The sequence below is a fragment of the Mytilus edulis genome, chromosome 1 (genome assembly GCF_963676685.1).
Source record: "Mytilus edulis chromosome 1, xbMytEdul2.2, whole genome shotgun sequence".
Classification (NCBI taxonomy): Eukaryota; Metazoa; Mollusca; class Bivalvia; order Mytilida; family Mytilidae; genus Mytilus; species Mytilus edulis.
The window spans coordinates 37,602,590-37,613,957 of record NC_092344.1 but is presented as its reverse complement, the minus strand read 5'-3'; the positions used below and the strand labels follow the sequence as shown (position 1 = coordinate 37,613,957).

Genomic DNA, 11,368 nt, shown 5'->3' with positions numbered 1-11,368 from the left:
GTTCAATTGTACAAAAAAAAATATAAGTAAATTCCTATTTTATCATGTACAGAAACTTCCTAATTTAGGGTAACATTTGTAATTTGAGATTTAATGATTGTTGGTATTAAGACATCTAAATATGACTGCCCTTTATTCTTATGTGTCAAACAGTTATTTTTTGGCTACTGTTATTGTCTAATTGGTTAAAATTTTACCGTTATTTGTCAGGGGTCTCAAATAATTATTGTTACCATAATTTTTTGAAAAATATAATATGATTGATCATTCTTTTAAGTCAGTTGATTTATTTATCATCATGCACCAAAAATACTATGAACATCATTTTGGCAAGAAATTTTATCGTTTTTTATCAAAAAAATTCCCCCATTCTGACCATTGGATAAAACTGTCTGTATCTAAATATACACTGGGTAAGGTCTCAAGTTGTAAGTGTATCTGACGTTCTTTTTCTCTTTCAGACTATTTTCAGATATAACCCTGCCATTAATGGACAAACCAATACTCAAAATACCTAGTAAATTAAAAGAATTCATCAGAACAGCAAAAGATGATGTGGAAAAGAGGCTACATGATGAACAAAAAGTGGTGTGTATTATTTTAAATGATTCATCAACTGTTCAGTATGCAACCCAGCAAGCAACAAAATACCTTTATAAAAATATGGACAATGCGACAACTCTCCACTAAAATTCATATGACGTTGAAGCAAGCAATTATAAGCAATCTTACAGCCTTCAACTATGAGAAAACCTATACAGTATAATTAGTGGCTATAAAAGTCCCTGACTTAAAAAATCATTTTAAACCTTTCAACTTATTTAAGCTGTTATTGGACCATTTGCACATTGTCAGTACAAATGAAACAGTTTTTTCTGTATTTCATTAAGAAAGAAGAAAGACAAAATGCAGGAGTTTTTTTCCCCACAACTATAATCACATTCAGTTCAATATGAACAAGAACCATAACTCCTGAACGGTAAAATTCAAAATCGCCATTATTGAACTTGACCTTCATTTAGTTGTCAGTAACAACATATTAAAATTTTAAAAGCTTTGGTTGAACGGTTCATGAGTTAATGCACAGACAACATTTAATTGCCGCCCGCCCGCCCGCCCGCCCGCCTGCCCGCCCGCCCGCCGTACATCCCCAATTCAATAACTGACATTTTTGTCACAAAAATCCAGTTAAAAATGCTATACTGTAAATAAAGATAAAATGTCTTATAGAGTGCTATAGTGCTCTTTTCAAGGTTTGTATTCATATCATGAACTATGTTTAATGAACTGAATATCATTCTTTTAGATACATAAAATTAAGAGAATGTCCAAAGCTAAAGAATTCCATATGTCAGAGGAAGAAAAGAAGAGGAGAAGGAAGTCAAAGAAAGTAAGAAAATTTACAGAAACTATTATGTGCTTATTTTCATTTAGGTCGCACATTGAACAATGTATTTTGACAACATATTCAAAATGTGATAAAGAATGGAACATATAATGTACTCTCATTTTGATATTTGGGTTTTTTTTTGGCATTACAGCAGGTTTGTTTTTTTAAACTCACCAAAGTGTGGCTGTTTTGATATTTTATGATATAGTTTATCTCAAAGCCAAACTTTGACAAAACTAAACCTTCGGTCATTAATACTGTTGCATAAAGTTGTATTGCATGGAAATTGCAAAAAATATCTGTTTTACAGTAGAATTTTTCTGGTCTGTCTCCATTTCAAAGTGTTAAGGCTGTGTCTATTTCTCCAAATCCCATGCTATTATATTTGAATGATATTCCATCATTACAGTTTTTTTTTGTAGTACAGCTTTATCAAGTTTCATGTTTGATACTAAGACTTACAGTCAGGATCCTACTTCGTCAAAATTATCTCCCCATTACGCCAGTTCATTTTCACAATCGTAAAAATGGAAGCCATTGTAGCGATGACGCGCTACCAATTTTGCTCTTGAAAACCGATAAATTTATCCACATTGCACCAATACGATCCTTATATGTCAGTTATATTTTAAAAGACAAATGTATCAACTAGCTAATGAGCATCAGTTAATGATCTTGTCTGCATTGATTCAACTTAAAACTATTGTCTAATCGGTTGTTAGGTGGAATTTTCGAAAAATCATAAACATTTAAAAAAAATCTAATTAAATATTTCGTGGAAGGGCAGACTAGATTTTTTTAGTGGTTGAAGACTATAAACCCTAGTTATCACACACACAAAATTAGAATTTTTCGAAGATATGCATTTTCATCATCCAACTTGTAAGACTGTCGTCAAGTACTTTCAGTAAAAAAAATAGCTATTCGAACACACCTTCCCTGTTTTTGTGACTCATTAGATAGGTATTTCACTTGACCCATATATTTCATCTTTTAGTACTGTTATTTTTTTGTGTTATAAAGTCAACCTGTAGCTTTAATATATAAAAATGATAGAATCTGAAGCGAGACGATGTATGAAATATTCTTACTTTGAACGATATCAAGACTAAATACTCAACTCAAACACGCCCTAACATAAAAAGGTGCACTCGATTTTCTCTTTTCGATACAATTGTTACCTATTTTTTGGAATTTTTTCTTCAGTCACATAATGGAAGGGCAGACACGAAAATTACTGAACTAATAGATTGATATCTTTTCCGTCCGTGGTAATTTTTTCCAAAAAATCGGAGGTTATGCATTTTTGTCATCCAACTTGAAAGATACCCATGTCGTCGACTTGATATCTAATTGTTCTGCTTAACTATGTACTAGATAAATTGAAAACGTATGCAAATGGTGTTTTTGAAATAAAACACCTCGTAATTGAGAAGAAAATTGCAGTTTTGTTTGTTTCTATTAACTTTTTAAAAATTTGTCACTATAGTAAACAATACAGTAAACATTTATCGCCTTCTCTAATAGAGAGCTTCGATTCTTTTGTTCTATTTCAACCTGGTTTCCGACTGCTTATACTCCATAATTGTTTTGAATTAAATTATTTTCTAAGAAGCTTATATATGTGCAAACAAACATCAATAATATTTTATCATCATATTTTGCATTTTGTAATGTTTAGCTGAAATAATTATTTTACAGACTGGCATCAGAGTGTTTCGTTCATGTCCCCCAGTTGGATAATTAAATAATATCTCATTGTTTTGTTGTATCAAATCTGAAAAAAAACTAACTTAAAAAATAGGAATAAAGGTATTCAAAACCAGTACACAATATTAGCTTTGCCTAAGGATTCCCTGTCCCTTCCCACTACAAAATAAGATAAATCAAATCTATTTCTTATCCTTATTTCATTATATTTTATCAGAAAGCAATGGAAAATGGTCAACCAGAGTCATCATCAACAGCAGTGACATCTAGTGAGAATCCTACATCACCAGTATCACCCACTACTCCTGCTGCACCAGGTATGGCAACCATCTGTATACAACACAAAGTTTATAGTTCACATAGTTTTTTCTGCCTTCTTCTTTTTTTATATTTGTTTTGTTTAAATAAATTTTTTACCCAGATTAAAACAACAAAGCAGGGAAGTTAAAAAATAAGCTGTGTTTGTCACTAAGCTTTTTCAAGTCAAAGATGATTGGCACCTGGAATCAAATGGAGAATTCATATAAAAGCCTTCTGTCATACAGTTCTAACACAAGAATTTTGTAATCTGACAAAAGTGCTACTGGGCTGTCGTATACTGTGGATTCATTATTATTTGTGGGATACCAATTTTCGTGGTTTTCATTGAAACAGGTAAACCATGAATTTAAATGTTCAACGAATCACTAACATGCCATCGGCTTGTATGCAAATTTGAAAAAAAACATGAAATCAGATATCAAAGAAAATACAAGATTTCCTCAGTCCAGGAAAATTGATACCCACGAACATAAAAGAATCCACAGTAAATAAGATAATGCATTATGAATTTTGATAAGGGCTATTTCAGAAAAAAAAATGTAGGGGGGGGGGGGGAGTTGGGGGGTTGGAAGGCAGTTTTTGTCAGCACCCGCCACCCAGACAATTGTAATTGAGAATTATTGGGCATTATAGTGTGAAAAGTTGCTCTGATACCCATCACCCATGTATTATTAATATAATGTGCCTTCCAACCCCCCAACCCCTCCCCCATACATTTTTTTTTGGAATAGCCCTAAGTATCAGACTTCAATTTCATTCATACAAAACTCATTTAGATGAAACTCCTTAGTCTAACAAAATTTTATTCATAAGAATGTTTATGCCCAAATAGGTATACTCAGACATGGTGTTGATGAAGAATTTTTCAATTAGTTTTATAATAGAATCTCTTTTCTTAACACTTTTGTTTCTACTCAACAAAAGATCAAGTCGGCAAGATATATACATGTTACTTTCAGTTCATGAACAATGCACTGCCAATTTGTAGATAACCTTTTAAGAAATCTTATCCTCTCAACTCTTGCTTAGATAACAAATTATGGAAATTGAAAAAAATTGACAAGTTATAGTCAGTCAATCATTGTTTCTGACCTTGACCCCATTTTTATACTCCAGTGGTAAAGTTAAATTCTCATGATGAGGTCTGTTTCTCTGCAATTGTATTGAAAAGTCAACAATGTTTGGTATGTGAATACCTAAACATTTGTGAGGAAATTGTATATCTAATTGATGTGATACCATATTGAATGTATGTGATACCACTTTTGATGTATACAATTTGACCTTGTCCTCATGAATGTGCTCCAGTAAACAGATATTTTTTTCCGAATGAAACTTTTTCTTAAAAAATGATATATGATAGGTAAACAATATTAAGTATGTAAATTGAATGCAAAGATATGTTTCTTTGACATATGTTATAGCCTTGACCTCAATTTGAACTCCAGTAGTAATGAAGTTCAATATTTAGGATGGAGTCTGTTCTTCAGTAGCTATACATAGTTGATAAATAATGTTTAAGTAGTTGATTTGTTGTGAGGAGTACATTTCTATCTTACTTATCGGTATATCAAAGGGCCTAGACTTGATTTTTACACTCCTTAGGTAAGGTTTTCAGGTTGGGGTATATTCATATTTAGTTATATATAATAGGTCAACAGTATGTGGTCTGGATTTGAGTAAGGATTATTTGTCTGTCCTATATATTTCATATGACCTTGACCTATTTTCTTTCTGCTTTGTCAAGGTAATCTCAATTCATTACCCTTTAAAAAGAATTATGAAGCAGACAAGACATTTGTGTGTCAACTCTTTGTTTTGATTATTGATAATCTTAATTGCTATTTGGGTTAGTGATACATGTATTAGAGTTGTTGATTGAAAACATTATTAATTTCTCCATGGATATTTTTGTGTGTGAGCTTTTAACATAATTGCAGACTTATTAAATCAATAATTTTATTCAATAACTGACATTTTAGTCTTAACTTGAATAATCTTATTTTGTTTAATTTTTGGAGTAAGTGTCTATTAACTTAAACATTGCTAACCAGTTTTTATAATTCATGATTTTTTTTTTCAATATCTAACTGATAAATTGTTTGATTAAATGTTACCGGTATTCATGTTTTCAGAATCATCAAAGAGCTCCTGATCTAGGTACAATGTCACATGCATGTTTTCATTACAACATCTATTAAACTTCATTGTTGTGTGCATCTATTCTCTCTGTATAGCTTTTAGTTTTTAATGGAGTGGGTTCTTTGACTTTATAAAAAATGTTCTGCTCCTTTTTTACAAAGCTTAAAGCAAGAAGATTTTCTATTTGTAAAAGCAAGTTTTATATCATATTATTTTACCCTAATTTTTATAGTTGTGCAAATTTTTATCCTATGATGATTAATGTTGCAGAGAAGTATACAACAAACTTAGATGTTCAGAAACAACTTCTGGATTGCCAAATTAAAGTTCTACAACTCTCTCCTCCTTTATTATCAAGATTGATTTACAATAGAGTCTTCCTCATAGAGGTGAAGAGATGACTTTTTAATTTGGAATGAAGCAAAACATTTTTGAATTTGACATGCATTAGAAGAGTGCTATTAACTTAAGTTGGGACCAAATAGATTTTCCAAAACATCATAAACTTTTAATAGTTATTAAAAAATCATATGATATTGTTTTAGAATTGGAAATAGTAAAAAAACACATTTCATTATCCTGAATAAAGTTTGCACACTTCAAAAGTTAGAACTGTATACTGTTATGTAAGAAATTATTGCAAGGTTTTTATCAATGCAAAATGCAACTGAATGAGTGTCACAATAATAAGAAATTTTATTATGATATCTGATTCCTGCAATCACAGTATTAATCTCATATTTTACTTGGTTCAATCAAAATTGCGATAACTTCAATCAAAATTGCGATAATTTCTGAATTGACAGTACTTGATGGAATATATGTATAATTATCAATTGCTTTAGCTAGGCTTTGATATCAGATTATATTTCAATTTGGTTGTCAAAATGTATACATTGTAGTGTTTTGATATACTAATAATAGATCTTGGAGAAACTAATATATTTTAGAAGAGCACTATTAACATAACTTGGGACCAAATAGATGTTTCCTAAACATAACCAATTCTTCATTGATATCACAAATCATATGTTATTGTATTATATTAATTGAGTAAGAACAAAATAATTCTCCTTAAAATATATCTGCTCATCGTACAACTTTTAAAAGGTATGTGAAGATAATAAAAGTTTGTACTTATAACTTGGTTTGTACTTATAACTTGGTTTTCATCTCAGATTTGTTTCAAAAAAATGGAATAAAAAAAATTGAAATGAAACTGTCAGCTGAGAGTAGTAAGAATACATCTGTAAACAATAAATGTACATTGTGAGAAATGTAATATTTGTTGTACGAGCGTTAGAAACAGCAGAAAAAACCGAGGCTTATAGAGCTTTTCTCTGAATTCGTAGTGGATATTTGACAATATACATATCTTCTTTTCATCCTGAAATAAACACATGGCTCTTGAAGTTTTAGTTGTTTAAATTTTGTCTTCAATTTTTCATAGAAACAAACATAGCTTAAATGTAGACCATGAAGAGGACCCCAAAATGAACTGTTCCAAAAAATAAGTATCGACATTACTGCATTCTCTACATGGAAGTGGGTTAACCGGAGACTTTATTTGTGCAAGTAAAAAAAAAAAAAATATTTGAGTACCTGTTATATGTATTACAGTTGGCTGATTGCAGGATAAACACTTTTATTTTGACTGCTTGATATAATCCCAAGACTAGCCATAGACACCATTTTAATGAAATCAAATGCATGTCTTAACAATTATAAATAGCATCATATGATCAATCAAATTGTGACAGTCAATTTTTTTTTTAATTTGACATCTTTCATATAGATATCATATAACATTATTAATCTTAAATTGTAATTTACCTATTTTCTTATTTTTCAGCTCCTCCAGCTGCCCCTCCAGCTCCCCCTGCCCCACCCCCTCCTGGTGCTCCACCACCACCTCCCCCTCCACCAGGTGCTCCAGCTCCCCCTCCTCCTCCCCCACCAACATCTGGGCCAGCAGCACCCCCACCTCCAGCGTCAAATGAAAGAGGAGCTCTACTAGGATCGATACAGAATTTCAGTAAAGGTGGACTGAAGAAGGCAGTGACAGTAGATAAAAGTGCTCCAAAGGTTTAGGAGGAATACAGAATAATCAGTATTGAAGACATTAACTACAAAGTCTATTTATAGGTTGAATTTTAAATCCGTTAATTGACATTCATCAGAAACGTTGTTTTGTGCATTTATTTTTTAAGCTTTAATTTAATGTTGTTAACTGTATTTCCAATCAAATCAAATTGTTGTAAATCATGAAAGTAATATTTAATTTTCATTTAAATACATTTTACTCTGTTGTACTTTTGGATTATGCAATGTCACATTTGTCTTTTGTGCTTTATCCAATAAAATATTTGTAATTTGTAATTAGAGTCACTATAACCAGTGCAGGGATGGATTCAGGATGGGGGGCATTAATTGAAATACTTTTTTTTTCACAAACTCTTTCTATTGCTGTTATCAGTTTATTAAATATAATTAATTTCTGGAATGGGAAAGGAAAAAAGGTAGCTGTATATATAGTTATTGTATTGAAAACTGAGCGTGACAATTTACAATGAAAACTAATTGTAGTCATCACAAAAACCAGAATCAAACCATTTTTTAATTAGTTGTATTTGTATAAAATATGTGAAAAATATGAGATGTAATGCTCTTTTGTGCAGTGAAATAGTATTTTGACATATTGTTATTATATTTTGTTTATACCATATCCATATAATCAGGTATTTTTGCAAAGTGCTTATTGAAGAAGACTTTTTTGAAAACTGTTATGTTTTTGAATCTTATTGCATAATAATTATAAACAAATACTGTATGCCCTCTTTTTAGTGAAAATAATATATTATTGTAGATTGCATATTTTATGATTCAGGGCCACTTGTCCTGCAAAGGGTAGTTTAAATCTCTAAACACATATATATACAGTAAATTAAAAAGAATGCCAAAAATTTGTGATAGAAATGATCATATTAGAGTTGTTTTATGTGATCCACTTGCTGATATCAATTTGTTTCAAATTATGTCATGCCAGCTTTGTTACTCTAAAATATATTTCTCTTTTCTTACATTTTGGGTCATTCAAATTTAATATTAGTAGTATTTGTGTAGAGGTAATGGTGTTTTCACCTCTAAAATCCAGTAGAGTTATCTTTCCTTTGATGAGGTACCTATGTAGTGTAATGACAAAGGAATATCTTAGTGCTCTGTCAAAGTTAGGCATAATGTTTTCTGGTCTGTTTGTTGTCTTGCTGTCTGTCAGCCCATCAAGTATCAAGTACAAATATTTGTGTTAATACTAGAGAAAAAAGGAATTGATAAATAAAGAAAAAAAAAAGGCTTGAAAAAATTGATCAAGATAACCATGTCTTAGTTTATGTGTTTAAGGAGCAATTAGTTTTCAAATCGTTGCTTCAACATTTGTCATTAAATGGAAAATAATACAAAAAACGTTTTGGTAAAATCTCTCAAAGGGAAATAACTCCAACTGTACTTGAATTTTGAAAGGAAGAAATAGCTTTGCTGTAAAATTTCAAACTGTTAAGTGTTTGCCTGAAACTGTATAAAACCTTTGTCTGTGATATGTTATAGTGTTAGTAGTTTAAAAAAAAAATGAAATATTGTTTTATTACTGTTTTGATTTACCAGTAATTATAATTAAACTGTCTGGCATACCTTAATTATGAACTTTATGGTAATTTAGCCAAATGATGAGCTATCGGAGCAATAAATATAATTACGAGATTTTGTTATAATATGACCTGCTTCGGATAGAAATGAACCTTATGCAAATGAATATCATAACATCTGTTTAAATATTTTAGGTTGAAAAAAAATTCTATGCATAGCTTGCAACTTTTTCTAAATTGAAATGATATAAAAAATCTGTAAAACAGACCAAAATTCATCTTTTATTTCGTATCTGAATATTCCAAAATCCATAAAACACTTATAGGCCTACTTGTACATATGGACTTGCATACGGTTAATTTCTATGCGCCGCAGCTCATATGTTATGGTTTATAAATCATGTTTGTGCCATATTTTACTTATAGGCCTACTTGTACATATGGACTTGCATACGGTTAATTTCTATGCGCGGCAGCTCATATGTTATGGTTTATAAGTCATGTTTGTGCCATATTTTACACTGTACTCATGTTTACTCAAAGAATTTCCTTAATACAACCATACACATAGTCTTTGTTTTACTTATTGATAAATGTTGGAGAAGTTGACATACAGGTTTATTTTATTTGTTGTCAACTTCAACTATTTACACCAGCATTTGAGTGGTTATGATTATAATTTAATGCAGGTCTATTTTGAGGTTGATGCAAAGTGTGGGCACTTTCAACTGTGCAGATGAAGACCAGCAATTAAAATGACGTTTTAATGATAAATGGGTATTTTCCATCGTATCATGAGATTTTTATCTTTTCAATATCTATTTTTAATTGTTTTATGTTTTGTCATGTCTTAGCATTTAGATATTTACTATACAGTATGAGTTTTGCTCATTGTTGAAGGTAATTCAGCTCTGTATAATTGTTTCCATCCTCATCCCTTGGTTTCTGGTGGATAGCTTACTTCTTTAAAGCTTTATTTTTTAGAAAGTGGAAGAACTGGATGCTTCATACTTTGTATATTGATGCCTTATGTAAGATCATGTAACGAAGTTTCCGTCTGTCATATGTCTATTGTCCTTGGCCTCATTTTCATGGTTCAGTGATTACTTGAAAACAAGTTAAAATTTTTTGTAATGTTATTTTCTTTTTTATTATGAGTAAAAGGATAACTATATTTAGTATGTGCATACGTTGCAAGGTTCTAATGCCCTTTAGACAGCTTTTATCTGACATCAGCCTGATTTTCATGGATTATTAAACAATGTTAAGTTTTCATGGTCAAGTCCATAAAACAGATACTATAAGCTTTATGTCTTATATTTGGTATATAGAATGATTGAAAGATGTACATGTCCATCTGACAGGTGTCATTTGACCTTGACCTCATATTCATGGTTCAGTGGTCAAAATTATGTTTTTGAGTTTTAGTTTTTATTTATTATGATACTATATGCAATAGGTCAACTCTATTTGATGTAGGAAAATATTTTATGATGAACATGTCAGTCTCGCAGGTTTGATTTCACCTTGACCTCATATTCATGGTTCAGTGGTCAAAGTTAAGTTTTTGAGTTTTAGTCTTTTATTATAATACTATATGCAATAGGTCAACTATATTTGTTGTATGGAAAGATTATAAGCTTCACAGTACATTCTCGCTGCGATATAGCCTTTTTGTGCTAAAGCGGTGTAAACAATTCACCAACCAATTAATCAATCACAGAACATTATCCATGTTTTTAATATTGGTGAAATTCAAAGTAGTCACTTACGATGTTATAAAACCTAAAAAATAAAATGAAACCTCATAGCATGGATTATTTATGAGCTGTAAGGTTAAAATTTATTCAAATATTTTTTAATTGACTGATTAATGTCTGCTCAAAATTCAGCTACAGTGTTATGACAAATATTATATACATGTACTCCTAATATGACTTTTAGAGATATGATAGGTAGATACTTCACTTTACAGTAACTTGTGTAATAAAAATAAAGGTAGTCTGGCATGCTGTTAGATTTTTAACTTGCCAGATTTCTAACCATCTACCGAAAGATTTTGTACTTTTTCTCCACTACTCAAATAAGTTATTCTGACGCTGATCAGGCCAGCATTTGCCTTTACTCCTAGTCAGAAATGAATTATTTGTGGTTGGGACATCCT

General features: G+C 30.8%; 1 protein-coding gene across 2 annotated transcripts in view; it reads left to right on the top strand.

Annotated features, from left to right (window-relative positions):
* The window catches only part of LOC139512203 (PX domain-containing protein kinase-like protein), a 31,099-nt gene extending 20,110 nt beyond the window's left edge, over nucleotides 1–10,989 (top strand). The window contains exons 11-15 of one of the 2 annotated variants that reach the window (XM_071299635.1): nucleotides 462–588; nucleotides 1,307–1,390; nucleotides 3,318–3,417; nucleotides 5,557–5,581; nucleotides 7,416–10,989. In XM_071299635.1, coding sequence (XP_071155736.1) covers nucleotides 462–588; nucleotides 1,307–1,390; nucleotides 3,318–3,417; nucleotides 5,557–5,576 — 331 coding nt within the window. In that variant the 3' untranslated portion in view covers nucleotides 5,577–5,581; nucleotides 7,416–10,989. The remainder of the gene's footprint in view (nucleotides 1–461; nucleotides 589–1,306; nucleotides 1,391–3,317; nucleotides 3,418–5,556; nucleotides 5,582–7,415) is intronic. The other variant, XM_071299625.1, reaches the window with a different exon arrangement.
* Nucleotides 10,990–11,368: the final 379 nt, after the last annotated feature.